The sequence below is a fragment of the Schistocerca serialis genome, chromosome 2 (assembly GCF_023864345.2).
Source record: "Schistocerca serialis cubense isolate TAMUIC-IGC-003099 chromosome 2, iqSchSeri2.2, whole genome shotgun sequence".
Classification (NCBI taxonomy): Eukaryota; Metazoa; Arthropoda; class Insecta; order Orthoptera; family Acrididae; genus Schistocerca; species Schistocerca serialis.
This window is the reverse complement of record NC_064639.1, coordinates 299,389,553-299,414,705: the sequence shown is the minus strand read 5'-3', so window position 1 is coordinate 299,414,705 and position 25,153 is coordinate 299,389,553. Positions and strand designations below refer to the sequence as shown.

Sequence of the window (25,153 nt, the reverse complement as noted above, 5' to 3'; positions counted from 1 at the left end):
CGAGACGATACGATTACTTACGACGAATGCGCGGACGTCTTGTCTGACATTCCGGACGACAATGCCGAATCTGAATAAGACATTGGATATCAAAAAAATGAAAGTGAAGCAGAATCGTCGGAAGATAGTGAAATACGTCCAAGAAGAATTCGACGAACGCTACGGCTGCCAACTGATTCGGATGAATCAGGCGAAGAAGACAGACTATGATTTACTGAGGACCAATAATAAATTTGAAGGATCTCCGGGTCCACACATTTCCCAAAGATATGCATAGGGTCGTGGATATCGTAGAATTATATACTGGGAACGATCTATTTGAATATATTAGCAACGAAACCAACAAATTTGCAATAGAAGGAAACTGGATTTAAAAAATGCCAAGTTTGTCGACGTTACGGGATCGGAACGTAGGAAATGGTTTGGGCTGGGTATCGTTATGGGAATTGTAAAAAAGGCAAGGAGCGATGATTACTGGCCAACGAATCCGTTGACAGGTACACAGATATTTCGCAGAACGATGTCCCGCAGCACATTCAAATATAATTTTTACATTTTTCCGACAACAAAAATAAACCGGATACTGCCGACCGGCTTTTCAAAGTACAATTAGTAATTATTTCTCCAAAAAGTTTAAAGTAACGTATAATCTAAGTCAAAACATCTCAGTTGATGGAGTGATACCTTGGCGTGGACAGTTTAGTTTAAAGTTTACAATCCGTTAAAAATTACGAAATATGGCATACTGATTCGGATCCTGTGTGATTCAAGATATATTCCGGCGCTGGACAGCCTTCAGCAAATACAGTGATGGATTTATAGACATCTTATGGAAAGTGGCATCACCTCTACGTGGTTACTTATTATAACAGTGTAGAACTTGCAGAAAAGTTACTTGAAAAGAAAATTCGAGTTTGTGGAACGAAGGTGACAAGTGGCCGGCGACAAGCCAAGTAATTCGAATTAACGAAGCCGGTGCCAAGCGAATAAATTTGTACGAGACGTGCGGACGGCAAAGTGTTTACATTTATTGACCCACCTAGCTTATGGGAAACTGCATACTCCTTGATGAAAAACTTAAAATGATTCCAATGTATCAGAGAGAAATAATTGATTTTGTCATTTAGATTCAATCGTGATGCAGCGAAAACTGAAGAGTTCTTATGTATCTGTAGAGTACTCCATGCCATAGACATTCTTCAACAGTTGAGTGGAATTAAGAGAGAATTTTAGAAGTCCACTAGTTCGGTCCAAATGAGGTGTGGAAAAACGAGTTGAACGTTCTAGGTTAGCTATGACGGCGGATGGCTGAAGGAAGTGAGTTAACTAACTCGGCTTAAGTAATAGAGGCAGACTTGACCGAACAGTTGCTAAACTGTTCGCTTTGATCCTGTACCCATTACACATGTTGTACAAATGGAGATGATAATTTAATTACTGACGACGCCTTTTGGCATAATTGTTTCATTATTCTCCAGTGCATGATGTAATTTTAGAAATGTACTTCTGATGAAGGTATATTTATATGTACCGAAACCTTGGTCAAGAATTTTAATAAAAAAATTCTATCCTGCAACTGTTTTTGGCTGCCATCCTTTATTGTGAAGAATTTTAACAGTTGCTGCTGCAGCCATGTTTAAAATCTTGAAAAAGTTGCTAAACTGCCTCAGCGCAGTTGCGCAGTTTCCAGCACTCAGCAGGGCGCGTGCTGTAGACGTTTGGGGCCGGCGGTATCTCTGTTCACACACTCCTATCAGAGCCATAAACTGCCGCGGCTCAGTTCCCTTGCAACAGCCGAGTTTGCTCAGCCTTCGCGGAAGAGGCGACGCAGTCGTCGGACCACTGAATCACTACAATGTTTGCTCAACAATTCAACAGATCCACTTCGATGTTCTCCACACTCCTGACACTGTCCAGGAGCTCCATGCACAGGAGCCACTGCTAGAATAGCGGCACGAAACTTGTTCCGCAGTCTGTTCAGTGCCACAGACTGCTTGCCTGCAAATATAGGGACACTAAAGTTCCACCGAAGATCCTCACTGTGAACTTCAGATATCCCATTCCACCTTCGGGTCAAGAGGGACTAAAAACATTAGCGGTCAAGAATCTGATTTTTATTATTATTATTCCCATAATAAGAAAAAAGCCCGGTTGGATTATGTTTGATCAATTGCCAGTCAATCACTGGCAGCAGCCACGTTCATTAAATGTCTTTGAGTAAATCGCTCCGTACACACAAAGCGGCGTGACCACAAAAACATGGCGGCAGAAAAGGTTATGCCACGTTGAGATTCCTTGGAAGAATACTTTGGAAGTGTTCACTCACTACGGGGAAGCTTACAGAATCCTAGTTTGACCGATACTTGAATATTGCTCGCCAGTTTGGGATCCGTACCAAGAAAGATCCAAAGAACAGCAGCGTTAAAAGTTCGTTCTAATAGGCGCGAAAGAGTCACGGAGATGCTCAAACAGCACCAATGGCACACGTTGAACGAGGGGCATTGTGAATCACGGCTTGGTTCACTGTTAAAATCTAGAATGCGTACGCTCCAAGCAGGGCCAACCAATACGTTGATTTTTCCAACGTTAGCCGTGTTGAAAGATCAGTGAAGAAGGTAAAATTAGATATTCAGACTTACTCAGGTTTACTAACATGCCCCTGAACATTTCGTTCATAAAGGAGGGTATTACGAGGGCGGCGACTACTGATAAATACAAAAGTTTTCTGCATCGGACACTTACTTTGGAGCTACAGCTTTTGATGCTTCACACTTCTATCTTCAGGTGGAGAGTGATTTATTTACATAACTGGTGCTGGTGAATGGTACAGACGTCTTTTCACCGCAGCAGACCTAGGGACAGTGTAGGTTATGTTGGGTATTCGGAATAGTCGTAAAATACCTGCATAATGCTGCCTAATGTCTGTCCTCCATTGTACATTATGTTTACACTCTGGAGAGGACATACAAGAGGCAGCAGCATGCGAATATGTTACACTATACCGCCCCTCAAAAGACGCAACATAACCTACACTGCCTTTGGTCTGCTACTGTGGAAAGAGGTCTGTACTCTTCACCAACACCAGCTATGTAAATAAACCATTCTCCACTTTAAGATGGTGCGAATCAGAAACGCGTAACGGTAAAATAAAAAATTAACTGACGCAGAAATTTACTGTATTCGTAACAGTCCTCATGCTGCCCCCGCTACCAAACTATTCCGGCATTTTCATAGTTACCACCTTCTTTCACTTCATACGTTACGGAAATCTCTCCCTCCCTCCCTCCAGAGGCCAGAACAGGCTGCAGTTGTCGAATGTTTGAAAAAGCAGCCTCAAGTTTTCATGGTTAGCCTTTGCAGTACGCAAAGGATACGTACAAGAAAGTGTATAATATTCACTTGGACACAACAGTCATGTAGCGCTACCGGCCTATTCCTGCGTTTCCACCCTCTTTCACTTCGTACATTATGGAAATGGTTCGTACACTATACGACCAACGAGCGCGTTCGGACGAATAAACTCCGTTAAATATTTACAATATGGTGGTTATACGTATGAGTTAGTTTTATGTTCTTCCCACTTTGGGTTTATGAGCTATGTGGAACTAGCGATAGCTCCCTAAGTGTAGGGTTGCGTGAAATATAGTGCATACTTTCCGGTTTTTCTCATTTTTATCTGTACGTCGTTTAATTTTCCGTACATAGAGTACTGGCAGGAGTGCGTTTCACACATACGCAAGAACAAATAGCATTTTCTTTAGGCTTTTTTCCTGGGGGGGGGGGGGGGAGGAGAGAGAGAGAGAGAGAGAGAGAGAGAGAGAGAGAGAGAGAGACTGACTTTTAGGCGAAAAGCAGTAACATATGATAGAACGTTGTAACAAAAGGTATAGTCTGAGGGGGAAGAAAAGCGTCCCACAACCGGCTAACTCATATCGTTACAATAATATTACCTACAAGTTTTACTACTTCAGAGCAAAATAACCTTTTACCTCGCGATTCAATGCCGGATTTCTTATGCGCCTTTTAGAACCTCAAAAGTCGCACGTAGGCTAAGCTGACTTTTGAAATACATCGCCGTTACTCACAACTGTTAATTCGTGGCGCTTGGCGACTAACTGTTAACATAACGGTGGTGTTTCTTTGGTCGTCCCGCCGCAGCGAGCTATCAGGAGCCCGCCTCTCCTCTTTCACAGGCGTAATTGAAGGCTTCATCAGCTTTGTACTTCAAACGAGCACCTGCAGCTGCGCCGCCTCTACCAGCATGTCGCTTTGTGATGCAGTCAATGGAGGTCTCGTTCATTGTCACGCTTCGTCTGTCGGAGAAGGTGGCTGCGACGCCAGAGCGCTCTGCCGCCTTTCCGAGAAATCAAATGAAACAAAGGGCGCGCGCCGGCGAGATGACATTATTACTGGGCCTCCATGTTCCCCACTAACGACGACGCGAGCTCCCGGCGTTGCTGCAGCCCCAAGCGGCCGTAGAGACCCACTATGAAATTCTTTCTTTGTGAAGATAGGAATGAAGTGCGGCTAACCGTTCATTACTCAGGATAAATGTGCAGCAGCCAGTCGCCATTTATGATATTAAATTTATTACCAAAACCTTCTGAAGAAGTTGCTCATTTTGTTTCTCATATAAAAAAATTGGTAGATCCGATATTTGTTCTGGAACCCGGATTATATTACTATTTCGTAAGTCTGGCTACAGAAATATGTACAACACAGTGCGTTGTAAACTTTGTGTGTGTGTGTGTGTGTGTGTGTGTGTGTGTGTGTGTGTGTGCATAGCGTTCATCATGGAAACTGGGGACGGAATAGCGACAAACAGACTTCTTCGGCACTCGGGTGAAAAAAAATCTTATCAGGTAGTCTTAAGAAGGTTTTATGTATTTCAGCTTACAGCATATTTCTGTATGCAGAGGATATACAGAGTAATAATATAGTTCCAGTCAAATATCTCGAAAAAAAACATTGCTCAGAATAACCCCAAATTCGAGCGGAAGATTATCGGTAAGCGCCATAACGTAAAGTGGTTCCACTATAGATGGCAAACGAATCGCAATACGACGGCTATAGTTTGTGTCGCACATTAACCCAACCATAGTGTGCAGTGTGCAATGTGCATTACTGGACAAGTTTGGTATTCATCAGTTGTGGCACTGGTAAGCCCATCAAGCACGGCAAGGATGTATCGCATCGGACGGGAAAAATCGTGTTCAATTGTCCTGGAGCCAAATACCGCATAAGCTGCATTGAGGTAGTCAAGTCGAGCGTCTCACCCGTCAGACGCAAACTGAAGAACAGCCGTGCATCAGGCATCTTTTATTTTGCATATTTTTCCTCGTACATTGTTGTCCATAAAGTTCCACTTTTCTTTGATAGTATTCCGATCAAATTTGATGTCACTCTGAGCATTTTTTATTTTTTTACTGCGGTTTGAAACTGGGACTTCGATTCTAATCACTCATGCGTTAAATTTTACGTTAGTTTGCATGCATAGGAAAAAAAAATTACATAGCTGGAAAAGTCGGGGGAAATCCAGGTACAATGAGGTGGGGAGGGGGGGGGGCGAGGGAAGAGAATTGAATTCAGGTTCCGGTTCGTTTTTATTAATTTCAATGAAGACTTTATAGCGCATTGTCATGGTTAAAGTTAAGTAACCGTAGGGTAAAGAGCGTCCAATTCAAACCACCGTGCGTCGTTGCTATAACGTCTACTGGTATCACAAAAATGGTTCAAATGGCTCTGAGCACTATGGGACTTAACTTCTGAGGTCATCAGTCCCCTAGAACTTAGAACTACTTAAACCTAACTAACCTAAGGACATCACACACATCCATGCCCGAGGCAGGATTCGAACCTGCGACCGTAGCTGTCGCGCGGTTCCAGACTGTAGCGCCTAGAACCGATTGGCCAACCCGGCCGGCCTGGTATCACATTCCAATGTCAGCTGTTGGAAGCGTGTTACTGCGAGGACGTATTTGGGGTTGGGGAGACAATGTTTTTGTCCTTGAAACTCGAAACTTGGGGATTTCAGAGGCTGAGGGTTGTGGATGATGCGGGCCGCAAGTGCGGCGGGGTGGATGCAGGGCAGGATCCGTGGTGCCATTAGTGTTTAATGGGGGCGTAACTGGGGCGCCGTGCTCAGCTGAAACGCAGTAAACGCCAGGCATAACACACATACTGTTTACACAACGGCGCGCCTGCTAGTTAATGCTATTCAGTACAGCCAGTGGCGATCCGTAAGGCATCTGCCTAGCCTAGTCGCCTAATTTTGAAAATTCGGCCCATGCGTGTCACAATTTAGCCACGACGAAGTATTTTTTTCTCCGCGGCAACATGAATTTCGAGGAGAAACGGTGTACTGAACAGTCGAAACAGAAGTGGGTAGGGGGCCACGCAGGAATGATAGTCAATCATGACCATAAACCAGCAAAAGGCAATGAGACGACACAAACACAAGATTTCAAAGTATCTCAAACTGAAATTTACTGCACCATTAAAAAAAGCTTTCCAAAAGTGGGAAAGCAGTTGCAATAGATCTAAAAATGAGGTAACAGTAAAAAACGAGGTCATATCTCGGAACATATTGGTACTTCGTTCAACGGAAACAGAAGACTTATCATAGATAAAAACAATATGATTTGAATAAGGCTCATCAGTCATCTAAATTTAAAGCAAGCCTATTGAGCTCCTGTTTTGCCTCTGTTTACATGCGACACATCTTTCGAAAGACGAAAACCAAATTGCGATGTCGTGTTTACATGTTCCGGTCTGAAGCGGATTTGCTAGCCCAGTTAAATGTGGCGTCTGGAAGTCAGCAGTCCCCGTTTCTGACTGTCTGCACATTCCCTATTTCTGTTTATTTAGAGGTATACAGTTTTGAGCTCAGTCTAATGTGCCTGCTTGTTCACTGCACAATAATTCACCCGTCCATATTAGTCCAATATTTTGAAAGCAAGACGTAACTCGATAGTCCAAGAACGCTTCAAAACCGGTTGCGTTTACATGTGAGCGAAAATACATTTCGGAATTGAAAAACCGGGAACTAGAAGCCGATTTCCAGAATCGATTTTGAAGTGTTCACATGACCACCCAGAGGCGGTACTGGGAAATCGGTTTATGAAATCCTGTTTCGGGAGCCCATGTAAACGATGTGTGATAAAACTACAGATATTTGAAGTAGTTTTTAGGATTCAGTACCGCAATCGGTTTTAGTGGTTTCGCGATGCAAAAAAGTGGTTTCTAAGTAAATACAATCAACATACTCTCATTTATGCCTCACAGTTTAATATTCGCAAAGTCTCATCAAAACCCACAGAGTACTTCCCGTTGACATAGAATCATAAAAATTTGCCAAGAAGCAAGGTTTCACAGTACAGCCAAAGGAAAAAATACGAAAATTTTTAATCTGTAATTACACAAAAAAAAATTGTCATTTGTTGTGCGACTTCAAACTCGAAAGTTTTGAAGTCTGTGGGACCGATATCTTGCCGATATCAGTGTCAATTACATGCAAAAATCGTAGAGATCCCCATTTCCGGAATGGATGGGCTGTCTATAAACATAATAAACTTCGTACGGAACCATCAGTGCGCGAGCTCTATTCACACCTGGTCAATTTTTTAAATTATAGGCGCTAAGACAGTGGCCAAAAAACCTGGCCCTTTTAGTAAACTGTGGCCAACAGCTACAAACTTCTGTCCACTATTTGCTATCCACGAACGGTTTGAGAACGCATGAAACAGCTCAATGTGTGTGACTGCAGTTGTAAAGGTGAACCTAAACCCACTCCCGCATCGCCATGGGTTTTATGCGCTTTGGTGGCCCTCCATTTCCCATTCACGAAGGATGTTGCGGTTTCTACATGCTAGGGTTCAGTTTGAAAATCTGGATGTCAAAAAGGTCATCGCGCCAGCGTAGTTCTTATTAGAACTCAGTGAAGCGGCTGGAAATCGTTCGCCGAAGTGGCAGAGACCGGCCAAAAGTTTCCTTCGAGAAAGTTGTAGAGCTTCCTTTAACGTTCTCGCACATTAATGAACGCTCTCGCTGAACTGTAAAGAAATTAGTGAGTGAGAGTATTTCACATTAGTTTGTTGGGTACTTAAGTAGATTTGAGAACATTTATGCGTATCTTTGAGCTTGAAATACATGTTTAAAGATTTTTTTAGTTTTAATTTTTATGATCATTTCGAATGTTCTGGAGTGGTCTCAGAAAACAAATCGAAGACTGATCGAAGTGGGTCTTTTCCGGCTAATAAATACAATATACATTGCTTGGTTCATAATCGAGACGTAACGTGGAACGACTGGGACTTAATAAATAACTGTCGTGTTTGATTTAAACTCCAGAGTTGTCAAGACGTCCATCCTTCGGTGGTCTTCTTGGACTTCAATCAACTAGTTTAGAGCGGGATATTTTCTCATCCTTCTCCGGAGTTCCTTTTATACCTTTGTTTATGCAACTTCTTGCCAAAATCAGTCAGGATGTGGCGTAGTCAGCTGTTCTTGACCTGACATGCCATTGACAAGTATGAACGTACTTTGCAGAACGAAACCTCTTTCATTGACATTATGGGCTCTTAATCAAATGCCTAAGTCACATAGACAGCAAAAGGGGAAAAAAAACAACGCTGCTGAACAGATTACTTAAAAGTGTGAAAGTGCCCCTCTGCGCCAAAGATTTCTTTATACTTTTCGTTCATGCCATCTTCGGAGATCTCCAGAAACTATACATTATAGCGACCTGAAACTTTCACCTTAGTCTGTAACGGGCCCTTAACAATTTCTCCACCAGAAATTGATTGTAGACTTTTTGTGACTTATGTTGTTACCATGTCCACGTCTAATTGTGTGTGTTTTGCCTGCAGGGTGGTGGACGGCGCATGCGCAACTATCATCGGTTGGCGAGACCCCCTGCACGCGGCAAGATGTCCAGCGGCTGTGGAACAGCGTTCGCGAAGTACTGCCTCTGCCTCTTCAACTTCGTCTTCTTCGTAAGTACTGCTGTTCATTATTTATGCACCCGACTTCCGCCCACCTTACGCAAGAGTGTAGACTGAATGTTGCCACTTAGGCTCATCGACTAAAACATTTGTCTATATATACGAGGGTTTACTGAAAAGTAATGCCTCCACCTTCGTAACCCTTCAACAGTTGACAGCATTGGTATGCGGCAGGTACTGGCTTGTTCCATAGTCTCTTCTCTACAGCTCCAGTTAGCGGGCAGCCTTAGCATTGAACGGTTGTGTTGTTACACTGTAAAGTATGGAACCCTGCGCAGACTGTGGGTCAATGCGATTTAAGCAATGTGCAGTCGTTGAATTCTTGACAGCAGAAGGTGTCACACCAAAGGAGATTCATCAGAGAACGAAAGCAGTTTACGGTGATTGTGTTGATGTGAGTACTGTGCATCGTTGGGCGAGTAAGTTTAAATATCTTCAGGCGGAAACATCCGACCTGCTTGACAGAGTTGGACGTCCCATGACAGCAACCGGCGAGTTACACAAGCAAATGTTGACAGATTGATTCAGGACGATCGTCGTGTCACTCAGAAAGAAATTGCAAGAACGTGTGGGTCACATTATTGCTTTGCTTGGCTATCGGAAGATCTGCGCACGATGGGTACCCCGGATGCTGACTGCTGAATCTTGCCCATACATCCAGAAGCAGGAAGGGCATAGAACTGCGATAACTATAGCACAATCAGCGTTCCAGCTCATGCACTCAAGGTGCTTAGAGTAGTATTGTCAGAAGAATGAAAAAGAGTAAAGATCTGTTTGACTATCGCTTCGTTTTTCGAAAAGTTAAAGCGCCAGAGGCGCTTTATATTGTAAACGAGACTTCAGAAACATACACACGTTCTTTCGGTGTTACCTCTCAGATTTTCATTTCGCGAATAAAACGCAAGTCTAGATACTGTTTCTTTATGTCGTTTCGGTTACTGCTATTACAAGATCTTCAATTAAAATTAAGGAAACATGAGAACGAGAATTGTCTATCGTGCTACATGAGATGAAAAGTCTAAATTTTCAAAATAAAGTTCACTCAATAAAACTTGTAAAACGAAGTTTAGTGTCAGTGAAACATGCCTAAGCAGGACGTCAGCTCAAAATTTGAGCCGAGATGAGACAGCTGGCACTAGCACAACGACGTCGCTTTCTTTTGTTTTCCTTTTTCTTTCCGGTCTTAAAACAACATATTTCAAAATTACAGATATTCTAAATTGTATTATAAGATGAAAAGCGTAGTGATACCCCTGAAAAAAATTAATTTCTCAGGTGACAGCAGCCAAGTTAATAAGTAGTTCTCCAAAATGGCACCTAGTCTCCATTAAATCTGCTTTGCGTTAGGATCGTCTGGTGGCAGTTGCCTTAGGCTCGACGCGCGTGAAACTGTTTTCAGTCGGCCGATTACAATGTTTTATGACAGTGTTCTATAGTAGTTCTTGCATGAAAGGTAGAGAAAATCGATCCATAGTAAAGAGTAGCAGCACACTATTTTCGATCGATCGTCGGTAGAGGGGTGAAGCACGCAACTTTCGTGTCCGGCCGCGGATGTGTTGGTCATTTACGTTTTGTAGAAACTGCGCAGTGATTATCTTTGTCGATAAGTTCTACTTGAAATTTCAAACATGTTGTACATAAGGTCTCATTTCGTATATGTATACATCGTACTTGCATCAAGGTAAAGAAAAGCCTTTCAGTTCTCGAAGTACATCACAAACGACATTCTGATGGGTGATATCAGATTAAATACTACCAACATCGTATCAAAGCCAGGGACTGACATTGTGATGTGCTGTAGTTCGGAAAATTTTCAGATACGTCGAGTCTCCCTTAGACAAAATAATTGATCTTTCACTTGCCTTAGTACTATCCCTTGATACGCTCTCAGTTTCATAAGAGAGCTATCCAGTGTTCATTTAATACAACTCACCATTCCTGTCGCGGACAACCGATCCTCATCTCAGCATAACTACTCATCGCACAACATCGATGATCTGTCTTACGTACACACATCTAGGCCTCCCCCGGTGGTTCTTTGTAACACTGCCATCCCTTTGATTACTGTTTACAGGAGGGGGGCAGGAGGAGATTAATGTTTAACGTCCCGTCGACAAAGAGATCATTAGAGATGGAGCACAAGCTCTGATTAGGGAAGAATGGGGAGGGGATATCGCCATGCCTTTAAAAGGAATCATCCCAGCATTTTCCTGATGTGATTTAGGGAAATCAGGATGGCCGGATGCGGGTTTGAACCGTCGTCCTTCCGAATGTTGTCTAGTATGCTAACCACAGCTCCATCTCGGTCGCATCTGTTTTCAGCAACAACTCGTTTCGTAATACGTCCAACCATTCTGTCTTGTCGTTTCATTACATTTTTCATTAGACATTTTTTTTATCGCTGGTTTATTTCAGGACGAGCTCGATCACTTCATCTGATACTCAAGCCTTCTGTAACACATTACGAGGATGAGTATGTCAGACTTCTATCTCCGCCACCGTCCATGTTTCGCACACTACGCATCCATAAATAGGCCATTCGCGTAATAAATTATGGTCTGGTTACCGAAGTTGCGCGCGCGCGCGCGCGCACACACACACACACACGCACACACACACACGCACACACACGCACACGCACGCACACACACGCACGCACACACACGCACGCACACACACGCACGCACACACACGCACGCACACGCACGCACGCACACGCACGCACACGCACGCACGCACACGCACGCACACACACGCACGCACACACACGCACGCACACGCACGCACACACACGCACGCACACGCACGCACACACACGCACGCACACGCACGCACACACACGCACGCACACGCACGCACACACACGCACGCACACGCACACGCACACGCACACGCACACGCACACGCACACGCACACGCACACGCACACGCACACGCACACGCACACGCACACGCACACGCACACACACACACACACACACACACACACACACACACACACACACACTGATATCCTTCATAGGCCGAATAAAGCCGATCGATCGAAAAATCGCTAGTGCGCGCCCTGCTTGAGGCTGCGGCGGATTGTTCTAACTCGCTCTTGTTGGGCCAGTAGTTCATCCAGCATCCTCCGTACCGTGTACTGATTGCAGAAAGGCTGTTACTGCGGTAACAGTTTTTATGAGAGTGGATTAATGTGCTGAGATCAAACCTTATCTTCTGGACGTCAGGAGGTATGAAAGGTGTCAGACATTGTTCCATTTGAGGACTGGAAAGGCAAACCCACGCTTTTCAACGGTGATTTAAATAGCTATTTGAATTTCCTTAGGTCGGAATCATAAATACACGGAATGAAATGTCGCCCATAATTTGTGCAGGAATGACACTGCATGTACAGGAATCAAAGGGCATGAAACTGAAGCAGTATTTACGGAGTGAGACAGGGATGTAGCCTGCAATCGATTTTGTTCAGCCTGTACATTCAACAAGTTGCGAAGAAAATAAAGGTGGCATTCGGAAAGGGAATCAAAAGATCGCAAGAGACGTAAAAGACAAAGATCAATTAAACAGAATAATAGTACAAAAGTGTCCAATTTCAGACTGCAGATTGATTTTCATTATTTTCAAATTACTGCTGCCCATCTTCAGAACTGCTAGAAAAAAAAAATTATTTCAGAATTATGTTCACAAAATTCCAGAATTTTAAGATTCTTTAAAACCCAAAACACCATTTTCTACAATTATACAGTAAGCTTTAAATATGTAACTGTGTCTTTCTTGCCATAATTAAAAATACTAGCCTGCTAACACTTCATATATCATTTTCAAGAAAACTGATTAGCGCATCGTTTGTAACGCTAAAAAGAGCCCACTCTCTACAGGAAATGAATTGACATAACAAATTTCCTAACGCATCAGCATTGATGATGAACATTCGAGGTATGAATTAAAAAACGCCTTCAGTCAGAACTTTTCATGTTTTATTCATTACAGGATGCATTTCGGAACCTGTTAGTAGTGATTTTCCTAAATCACTCCAGGCAAATGCCGGGACGCTTCCTCTGAAAGGGCACGGCCGACTTCCTTCCCCATCCTTCCCTAATCCGATGAGACCGATGACCACGCTGTCTGGTCTCCTTCCCCAAACCAACCAACCAACCTGTTAGTAAACAATGTTTACGAATGTGCATCTTGAATGAAGTGAAGTGATATGTTTGGAAACGATGGAGGAAAAAAATGTATGTTGTTGCTAAAACGTTAAAAAAGCATTTCTTGGATTATTTGGAATATGCATTTAATCTCGTTAAAGAGAAAAATAAAGCACGCATTAAGACGAATTACGCCACAGGGTCCGAAATGCATCGTATAATGAATAAAACACGAAAAGTCGTCACTGAAGTTTTTTAATTCATACCTCTAGTGTATTGAGTACAGTCACGTCTGAAGCTGCATTAATTCTACCTGGAACTTCGTCAGATATTTTTTGATTGCTTTAATTCCATTCTCCTGATAAAACTGCATTGTCTTACGTTATTAAACTTTCTCATAGATAACAACAGAGAATGGAAATGGCAAATCGCGTATGGAATGAGGCATACAGCAGCCATGACAGAGTAAAAGAAATACAATAACTTCGGGGTATACAAGATTAAATGTGCAGACTGTGACAAGTGTTGTACAGGGCAGAATGGGCGAAATTTTGAGAACAATTGGAGGGAACATTGTAGGCAAAGCAATCGGGCAGCGTTTGGAGCGCACGTAAAAGATAGCAAACATGAATTTATCGAGATACGTGAATAAATGGAGGTGCTGCACAAAACTGAGCAGTTTTTTGTCGGATATGCTGGAGGAACTGGAAATCTAGGCCCACCAAAGACAAAAGCGAGAAAAATTGCTTAGTGAGCAGAGTAATTTCATGCATTGCTCCAGCTGCGGCGGCGACGTGGATACGGGAGAGGAAATACCAGCCTGGAGCTATCTGCGGCCTGGCGCAAGGGAATGTCGTCCCACGATTATAATACCGTAAGAAGAGAAGGCACAAATTAAATAAATGTCTAACAAGGGGAGGCCGCCAATTGTGAAATTCAGATTCGATTCATACTGCGCATAATAAAGATCATGGCCAGAGGTGTAATGTGGCAAAGCACCAAGATGCACTTCTCAGCCTTTGTCGAGAAAATCGACAGTTAAAAGAAACCGTTGCGGTGAAATACTCTACGATTAGTAATTTTCTACAGCGTGGTGGTGCAGCGGTAAGCGCTCTGGTTCGTAATCCGAAGGTCGCCGGATCGAATCTCGCTCCATGCAACTTTTTTAGTATGTTTTTAGTAATTTTTATATATATATATATATATATATATATATATATATATATATATAAATCGCAAAAACTAATAATATAAAAATATTGCATGGCGCGAGGTTCGATCCGGCGACCTTCGAATTACGAACCCCAGCGCTTATCGCTGCGCTATGACGCTGTAGAAAATCATTAATCGTAGAGAGTATTTCACCGCAACGGTTTCTTTTAACTGTCGATTTTCTCGACAAAGGCTGAGAAGTGCATCTTGGTGCTTTGCCACATTACACCTCTGGCCATGATCTTTATTATGCGCAGTATGAATCGAATCTGAATTTCACAATTGGCGGCCTCCCCTTGTAAGACCATTTCTTAAAAATGGTTTTAATGTTCTTAAAGTTTAATTTTTCAATTCATTATTTTAAATTATATTCATCATCTAGATTTATATGTTACACTTAGCAAATTTTTGTGCAAATTTCCTGCGGACAGAGTGCGCTTCTCAGCATTACAAACGGTTCACCAATCAGATTTCCTGAAAACTGTAATATATTAAGTCTTAGCAGGCTAGTGTATGTTTAGTTATGACTATGGCCCGGATTTTTTCGTTTTTAGGAAATGGATTTTAATTCTTGCCTTCCTTGGAGAAGCCATTTCTAGGTTCAAATAAACTATTTGTCGTTTTGGGGTCTTTCAGTTAAAAATTTAATGAACAATAATATTCATGTAGGAAAATTTTATAATTATTTTGACTCATAGTCTAGTTCCTTTTGGTGAATAAACAGTATAAACTTACGTCGCACCCATAACATGCCTAAACAACTGAGATATTTACTCCAGCTAAAATTATTTTTCATATTTTATAATATTTAATGAAGTCTATAGTGCAATATTTTTTCATGTGATAAGCACAATCCGTGGCCTTACTCTATATAACTAACACGAAATTTTACATTACATTTTGATATTGCATTACAAAATTAACATTTCTTGGTTTCCTGAAGTGACGGTTCTCTCTCAGTACATATTTGTAGGCTGAGAAAGATCTCTCTACAGCACAAGAGGTAAATGGCGTATGTTTAATCGACGCAATTACACGTGGCCCAAACTACAATCCACTCCCGAACTTCTCTCCATGAATAATGGACACTTCGTTCATATCCGCGATTCCTCACAAGAATGTCCCTTAAATTAGTGAAGCATGCTGAATCCACTCAACCAGATATTTCCTCCAGATACATCTGTACTTAGGAGATGGCCTCTTCGCCTTTCGGTGGTGTAGATTCGGACTGAGGGCGTTGAATGCAACTGGTGGATGGGGAAACGAATTCTTAAATATGCCAAGGATGAAATATTCTTGATATTCTTAAGGGCCGTCTTGGCTTTTTCAATAAAAGGTGATTCACTTTATTGAATGTGTCTATTACCTGTTTGACTTTTTGATAGTGTTAGACATAATATAAAGCTCCAAGAACCAGGTGCACAAACATGTAAGTATGGTTCAGGTGGAAAGGGAATGGTTGGAGATCTTTCGTTAAAGAAGTGCACGCGGATAGCTTTGAGAAATCTTTCTTATCACAGTAAATGATTCTGGTAATGAGAAATTATTCCGGACTTCGTCTGCTATACGGTGTAGGCCATCGACAAGACAGATGCAATGGACTGTTCTGGGATTGAATTCTTTAGTGTTATTCCCACTTTCAACATAACAGGCATCACAGTCTGTCACCATCAGCGAAAACTTTTCATCCCTATCTTCTCCTGGCCATGGGACGTGTAGGGCATTCGTAACAGTGCTTCCTACACAGGAGTAGGGGATGTTTTCCTGGTGTTGTAAAATCAGTTTTCTCTGCCATCATTAGCTATAAATCTGACACAACTTAAGTGTTCTCTTCGACTGAGAGCCAAATATGGTGGTTACCAATATCTTAGTATCAGCAATAGCGTTATCGTACGGCCGTTTAAAATAATTTTGGCACAAAGTCTACTAATCTGGTACCCTGCAGCTGCTATACTCTCCAGGAGGCATATAAAAGTAGGTTTCTTCAGCGCGTTCCTTGGCACATTAACCGATACTGAAGCTCACTCAGGTCTACATTAAAGTTTTCCATTGGACTTCGTGTCGTAGAGGAAATTAATGACTGAAGCTGCTGTTAGTTTTTCTTCCTAGTGACGCTCGTAATGTAGCTGTTGAAGGAAATGACTACTTACCATGGCTTACCTAACATTAAAACGAACGAACACTAAGATGACAGTAACCAAAAAATAAGACCGTGATAATGTAAAAAAGGCAACTTCAGATGAATCGCATATGCATGGCAGTAAACTTTACTTAAATTTCGGTTTGAAAATCTGACTGAAGTCGACTTTTAAATAAAATTAATGATAAAAATAACCTTTGTTCACTTGCTTTTGACAGCCTTGCCAAAAAATTACTTGACCGTCACTTGTGAAATTGGAGTCTTCCCCAATCCACTTTCGAAAAAAGACAGATTTTTGAGGTTTCCTGCGGAGGCTTGAGAGAATTAAACTCCAGCACACTCCTCGGTGCGAGTCAACACACCACGCAACTTTACTTCAAAACTAGAGTCAAGGGCCACATTTATACTTTCGATACACTTCTCTAATGTCGGCTGATATTTCAATAAAGGCTGGTTCGGTTTGGTCCAACGCAACGGCATGTGTATACATTACCAAAGGGACAATGCGGCGACGCTCTGCTATACAGTGTCGATTTCAGTGCAGTATAATATATTTCTGATACCTTCCGAACTAAAGAACAAGTGCACTCAGGTGTCGCCGATGCAACAGCGTACTGAAACATACACTCCTGGAAATGGAAAAAGAACACATTGACACCGGTGTGTCAGAACCACCATACTTGCTCCGGACACTGCGAGAGGGCTGTACAAGCGATGATCACACGCACGGCACAGCGGACACACCAGGAACCGCGGTGTTGGCCGTCGAATGGCGCTAGCTGCGCAGCATTTGTGCACCGCCGCCGTCAGTGTCAGCCAGTTTGCCGTGGCATACGGAGCTCCATCGCAGTCTTTAACACTGGTAGCATGCCGCGACAGCGTGGACGTGAACCGTATGTGCAGTTGACGGACTTTGAGCGAGGGCGTATAGTGGGCATGCGGGAGGCCGGGTGGACGTACCGCCGAATTGCTCAACACGTGGGGCGTGAGGTCTCCACAGTACATCGATGTCGCCAGTGGTCGGCGGAAGGTGCACGTGCCCGTCGACCTGGGACCGGACCGCAGCGACGCACGGATGCACGCCAAGACCGTAGGATCCTACACAGTGCCGTAGGGGACCGCACCGCCACTTCCCAGCAAATTAGGGACACTGTTGCTCCTGGGGTATCGGCGAGGACCATTCGCAACCGTCTCCATGAAGCTGGGCTACGGTCCCGCACACCGTTAGGCCGTCTTCCGCTCACGCCCCGACATCGTGCAGCCCGCCTCCAGTGGTGTCGCGACAGGCGTAAATGGAGGGACGAATGGAGACGTGTCGTCTTCAGCGATGAGAGTCGCTTCTGCCTTGGTGCCAATGATGGTCGTATGCGTGTTTGGCGCCGTGCAGGTGAGCGCCACAATCAGGACTGCATACGACCGAGGCACACAGGGCCAACACCCGGCATCATGGTGTGGGGAGCGATCTCCTACACTGGCCGTACACCACTGGTGATCGTCGAGGGGACACTGAATAGTGCACGGTACATCCAAACCGTCATCGAACCCATCGTTCTACCATTCCTAGACCGGCAAGGGAACTTGCTGTTCCAACAGGACAATGCACGTCCGCATGTATCCCGTGCCACCCAACGTGCTCTAGAAGGTGTAAGTCAACTACCCTGGCCAGCAAGATCTCCGGATCTGTCCCCCATTGAGCATGTTTGGGACTGGATGAAGCGTCGTCTCACGCGGTCTGCACGTCCAGCACGAACGCTCGTCCAACTGAGGCGCCAGGTGGAAATGGCATGGCAAGCCGTTCCACAGGACTACATCCAGCATCTCTACGATCGTCTCCATGGGAGAATAGCAGCCTGCATTGCTGCGAAAGGTGGATATACACTGTACTAGTGCCGACATTGTGCATGCTCTGTTGCCTGTGTCTATGTGCCTGTGGTTCTGTCAGTGTGATCATGTGATGTATCTGACCCCAGGAATGTGTCAATGAAGTTTCCCCTTCCTGGGACAATGAATTCACGGTGTTCTTATTTCAATTTCCAGGAGTGTAGTTGCAAAGACAAGCGACATTGTGCCAAACACATTCTTGATTTCAGTACAATGTACAAATTTACTAGTATCATGTCTTTCATTAAAATGTCCACATTCACATTATTGACTTTTCGTAGTAGTAAATCAGAAAATGTATTGGAAAACCGTGTCGTCCTTAACCCCCTACTTTTACTGTGAAAGTTCTATTTAGGTTAGATATTGAAGAGCCAAAGAAACTGGTACACCTGCCTAATATCGTGTAGGGTCCCCGCGAACACGCAGAAGTGGCGCAACACGACGTGGCATGGACTCGAATTATGTCTGAAATAGTGCTGGAGGGAACTGACACCATGAATCCTGCGGTCCATAAATCCGTACGAGTACGAAGGGGTGGACATCTTTTCTGACCAGCACGTTGCAAGGCATCCCATATTTGCTCAATAATGTTCGTCTGGGGAGTTTGGTGGCCAGCGGAAGTGTTTAAGCTCAAAGAGTATCTCTGGAGCCATTCTGTAGCAATTCTGGACGTGTGGGGTGTCGCATTGTCCTGCTGAAATTGCCCAAATCCTTCCGAATGCACAATGGACATGAATGGAAGCAGGTGATCAAACAAGATGCTTACGACTGTCCCCAGTCAGGGTAGCATCTAGACGTATCAGGAGTCCCATATCACTCCAACTGCACACGCCTTACACCATTACATTTCCAGCAGTTCGAACATCCCCTGCTAACATGCAGGGTCCATGGATTCATGAGGTGTCTCCATACTGTATGTCCATCCGCTCGATAAAACGAGACTCGTCCGACCAGGCATCATGTTTCCAGTCATCAACAGTCCAATGTCGGTGTTGACGGGCCCAGGCGAGGCGTAAAGATTCGTGTCGTGCAGTCATCAAGGGTACACGAGTGCGCCTACAGCTCCGAAATCCCATACCAATGATGTTTCGTTAAACATATACCCATGGCCATCAAAACAGCAATACCAGGTAGTATAGCAAACAACGAAATTTATACTGTGCGTGGTACAGCGCAGTAGAACGAATACATGATTAAATTGTAATTGATTTTGATCGTACACAGGGTGCGAAATCTTGTACAGAGACATACTGACCGTGGCATCCACCCCTACTGAGCATGGATGGTAGATACTGGTAAGTCATTCAGTTCTGCTTCAAATCTATGGCAGTGTCTGGTGAGTGGAGGCGTTCCATATTCTCGGTAACTCACGACCAGATGTATCCAAAATATCATACACTGAAATATACAGCAGTGTATGGAAGGGTTGCAACCTCCGTCACACTGAACGATTGTCTTCAGTCGTCGTTGGTCCCCGTTGTTGTAGGATCTCTTTTCGGCCGCATCGATGTCGGAGATTTAATGTTTTACCGGATTCCTGATATCCATGGTACACTCGTGAAATGGTCGTACGGGAAAATCCGTACTTCATCGCTACATCTGAGATTGTGTCCCATCGCCCGTGCGCCGATTCTGGGTCCCATCGCTCGTGCCCCCCCACTGTAGCACCACGTTCAAACTCGCTCATCTCGATAATCTGCCAGTGTAGCAGCAGTAACCGATCTAATAACTGCACCAGACACTTCTGTCTCCCATAAGCGTTGCCGACGGAAGTGCCGTATTCTGCCTGTTTACATATCTCTGTATTTGAAAACGCATACCTATAAAAAGTTTCTTTGGTGCTTCAGTGTGTAAGGTAAAAACTTCAGATTTCGGGCCCTCGTTGTGAACTTTGTTTCGTATCGACAGGTTACTCTGTAATGTTTTGCATTGTGATTGTTGTTGTTGTTGTTGTTGTTGTTGTGGTCTTCAGTCCTGAGACTGGTTTGATGCAGCTCTCCATGTTACTCTATCCTGTGCAAGCTCCATCATCTCCCAGTACTTACTGCAACCTACATCCTTCTGAATCTGCTTAGTGTATTCATCTCTTGGTCTCCCTCTACGATTTTTACCCTCCACGCTGCCCTCCAATGCTAAATGCATTGTTGAATCAATTGTTATTTCTATCAGGTATGAGTATGGGCAGCTGGCACGAAACTGGTTATTTGAAATTAAAGAAAAGCGATTTGCAGACTGAAATTTAATAATATTGTACAAATAATGATCGCGGATACTCCTAATGATCAACATGCTAGCTTATTATCAGCGAAAGTGAAATAAGAGTAACGCAATGCAATCCAATTACATCAGGTGATGTTGAGCGAATTAAATTAGGAAATACTGCAGAATGATAGCAAACCCCCCTGCTTTTCATTTATTATAATGTTGTTCTGCCAAGAACAGACGGAAGATTCAGTTAACTGTTAACATACGTAATAAGTAAGACACTGAAGGTAGCAAATTTCAGCAATTTCGGCAGCAAAGTAACTGATGATGACGAAGCAGAAAGTGAATAACATACAGACTGGCATTAGGAAGACGAGTCTTTCTGAAAAATATTTAAACACTTAATATAAATTTGTATTCAGACGTTTTGTGTTAGGTGTTGGCTGCATTTTAGCCTTTTACGGTAGTTAAACTGGGACGATGACAGTTCAAACAGTGGAAGCATTTGAAATGCAGTGTTGTAAGAGTATGCTGAAGACAGATAACTAGGTCGATGCAGTACCTCATTAGTTATTTGAACTGGGAAGACATTTTTTCACAACTTAAATACGAGAAGGAAAGAGTTAGGCAAAATTGATGACACATTTTGACACACCGAACACAATTTGGTAAGTGGGGAGTGTAGGGGATAAAAATTGTAGTTGGAGACAATGGCTTGACTACAGTAATCACTTTCGAATGAATTTATGTTGCAATTTTTGCGCGGAGATCAAAAGAACTGCACAGCATAGAACGAATAAAACTAGTCTTGAATGACGACGATACTGATCCGTAGACAAAATGTTGGTGTGCTTCAGCTGGGGACTCCCCTGCTCGCCTTTGGCAGATGGATTGGCCCAGGCAGGTCATCGACACGCAGAGAGCTTAGTCAGAGCTACGTTGGCTACGGGCCACGGTGGCCGCAAAACATTCACGCTCCGTTACGCGTGGCTGGTGCGCCCGCACTGCTCCCAGCGGCGGGTTGGCGAGTTATTCCCGACTGGCGCCAGTGCAGATCTGCCGGCGATAGTAGGCACGCCGGTCACTGTTAAAGGCGCGGTAGTTTTTGCTTCATCTGAGCCGTACTGCCTCAACTAATGAAGGAAGCCGGTGTTTCCTCCCGTCAGTGAAAGATTTACCTTTTTCTACAGAGTGATACCGTTAAATTATGCTTGTGACCGGAATAAATGTCAGAGTCGATATATGGCTTAAACTCCGGGGGCTGCGATTTTTTTTTTTTCCTCTCCGAAAACGTGCGCGGTCTTGCTCGTAATGAACAACGTACCTAAGTCCAGTCGGAGAAAAGTAGGGTGATGGTGGTGTAAAACTCAAATTAGTTTCATATAAGCTGCAAGGGTATAAGAAACAAAGCAATTTCTTATAAAATAAAACCGAAAACTATGAAAACGGTTTGTCAATCGTTAAACTGCTACTACCACTTTATAACAGATGCCTACTGCCTAAGATGTTTTTAAATGACAAGGCTAAGTTGGTATGAAATTTATACCTATTATTTTGTTAGGCGTGTAACGTTCACATTATATTTTACTAATTTCTGACACTGCGTGGCGACACGAGAGGAAAAACACCGCAAGCTGAAGATACGATACGAGAAGCTTTTAGAACCGAGAGCCCGCTGACTTCTACAGGTTCCAATAGAATAGCGGCGAACAGCGAAATAGTTTTGGGGCTGCACAGCTAGTGGCTCTGAGTACACTTGCTCCCAGTCAATATCTATTAAATTTTCTGACTTTATTGAGGGAAGTACGTAAACTACACAGCAGTTTCTGTTTTTGCGAAATAATTTCAAAACATAAGCTATACACAAATTCAAGAGTTTTACAGATAAAGGACTTCGATGATCGATAGAAGTGACATACCTCCGTGCATTAAAATAGTTTTAGTAAGTTCCAGCTGTTCGTGCTGGGGTACGTCGTGAGTACAGCTTCAGAAAATTTGGAGCTGGCTTTATAACTTACAGCTTCGTTTTTGTTTCATAACTTACAGCCACGTGTTTGTATGGTCAATCTGTGTGGTGCAACTCTGACTTTTTATCAGTGTCTAAAGCAATTCCATACCATCAGTTTGTTCCAGAAGTAGCCTTTACGCAAAGATAGTTTGTGATGTATCTTAAAGTAAGATTATGAAATGTGACCAAGAGTGCTTGGGAAACATCTACATCTATACTCCGCAAAACTACAAATTGCAGATAATACGGTACTTTTAACTGTGCTATTTTTCAGGGTTTCAGTCTTCCCGCACGGTTTATGGATGGGATGTGGGGCAAACGCTTAATTCGTCTCCGCGTGTAATTAGTTCATTTCCATGGTTTATACGGAAATGACATGTAGGGGCAGAAAATTTCCTTAGATTACCCCCATTAAAAGATCTCTTTCGCGCCGTTTTTAGAGGCTTGCAGTTGACACCTTCATAATAAAAAAACGTTCTGTTGTAACAGTCCTTGTTTGTAGTGGCTCGATGTCCTTTTTAGTTTGACCTGATACGGGTTTTTCACAAAGTAGCAGAATTCCAGTGCATGTCGAACAATAGCTCTGTAAGCGAAATCTTGCATAGACAAACTGCAGTTTTTTTGCATACCAACAATGAATCAAAGCTTGGCCTGCGATTTGCTCTAAAGCCAAAACTACACACTCGTTACGCTTAGTTTTCTCACCCACTGTTGCGTTACATCTACCCTCCGCAAGACAGAATAAGGCGGACGGCACTTCTATGGCCACTAATCATCATGATTACCCCCTCTCCATCTTGGCCACTTACCTGTTCTATTCACTGATGGTACGCTGAAGAGTGACCGTTGGTAAGCTGCTGTATTTCTTTGAGTTTTCTCGCCGTCCTTATCCTGAGAGACCTTAGTGGTAGGCACGTACGCCATAAGAATTTCAGCACTGAACGTCTTCGTGATGCACAACGCCTCTTTTGTATCATCTGTCACTGGACTTTGTAGAGCATCTCCATAACACTCTTGCGCTTACTAAACGATCCCGTGAAGAAATGCTCAGCTCTAGGTTCGATCTCCTTTATCTCTTTTGTTAATTCAACCTGTAACTATCCCGTACTGACAGTATTTAAGAATCGGTGCAAAAAGTGGTTTGTAACCCACTTCTTTCGTGGACAAATCACATTTTTCTTAAGATGCGTCCAATAACTCTCTGCTTGACATTTGCTTTTCCTATGTTTTCATGTGGTCATTCAACTTTCGGTCGCGTCATATGGTTACTCATAATACCTTATGTGTAAATTGATTGTGGGTTGAGATTAAACCGAAAAATAACGAAAGCAATTAGTTGTAGCAAAAAGTGAGATTACTGACGAACTTAATATGAAGTTCCTAGGTAGTAACTAGGCAGCAAAATAGCTCATGATGGAAGGAGCAAGGATGACATAAAAAGCAGACTAGTATTGGCAAAAAGAGCGTTCCCGGCCAAAAGAAGTCTACAGTATCAAACATAGGCCTTAATTTGAGGTAGAAATTTCTGATGTTCGTTTGGAGCACAGCATTGGATGATCGTGAAACATGGACGGTGGGAACACCAGAAGAGAAGGGAATACAAGCAATTGAGATCTGGTGTTGGGCGTCCTGGGTTTGAATCGTGATGAAATCAAATTTTTAATCTAAGGTCTATATGCTATGAGCATTTCTGTGAAGCGTGAAATACAAAAAGGTAGACAAAATCTAATTTGTATCTTTTTAATCATACAGTCTTAACGAGCTTTTGTAGAAGATCGATAATTAAGGTTGTATAATTTTGTGTTCAATATATAGTGGAAATAAGGCGAAGTCCATTTTCACAAAATGACGATTAGATGAATTAATTAGCATATATTTGATGAATTTTGTATGTATTTGACGCGGGCATTCAGATTGAACGGAAAAACTACAAAAATGACCGAAACGTGACTCTAGAGATTAGTCTCATGCGCTCTACACGTTCTATGCTTCACGGAAATGCTCGTAGAACATCCACCTTCTTTCAAAAAATTTGGTCGCGCGGTCTCAGGCACCCCCGTCGGAGATTAGATTCCTACCTCGGGAATGGGTGTGTATGTGTTGTCCTTAGCGTAAGTTAGTTGGATTAAGTAGTGTGTAAGCCTAGGAACCGATGACCCCAGCAGTTCGGCCCCATGGGAACTTACCACAAATGTCCAAAATTTTAAAAATTTGGTTCCGCATGGAATCGAACCCGAGAGCGAGGGAGCACTCCATCACAGAGCTTCGTTGCTCCTCGAGAAATATGTACCATATTTTAGCATATTAAACATAATCATAGCGTGTAGGCTTTCATGGCCGGCGTCTTCAGTAATTAAAACTTCCGGGCTAAGAGGCCGTGGTCCAATAGTAGAAATACTTCTCCCTGACGTTTCGTTGCCCGCAGCTGGCAACGAAACGTCAGGGAGAAGTATTTCTACTATTGGACCACGGCATCTTAGCCGGGAAGTTTTAATTACTGATATTAAACATAGTTGCATTTTCTCGAGAATTTTCCAGAGTTGCATCGAACTGCTCT

General features: G+C 43.2%; 1 protein-coding gene across 1 annotated transcript in view; it reads left to right on the top strand.

Moving 5' to 3' along the window:
• LOC126457069 (CD82 antigen) overlaps positions 1-25,153 on the top strand; it is a 326,432-nt gene that overhangs the window by 177,251 nt on the left and 124,028 nt on the right. Inside the window, exon 2 of the mRNA XM_050093068.1 lies at positions 8,868-8,993. Coding sequence (XP_049949025.1) covers positions 8,883-8,993 — 111 coding nt within the window. The 5' untranslated portion in view covers positions 8,868-8,882. The remainder of the gene's footprint in view (positions 1-8,867; positions 8,994-25,153) is intronic.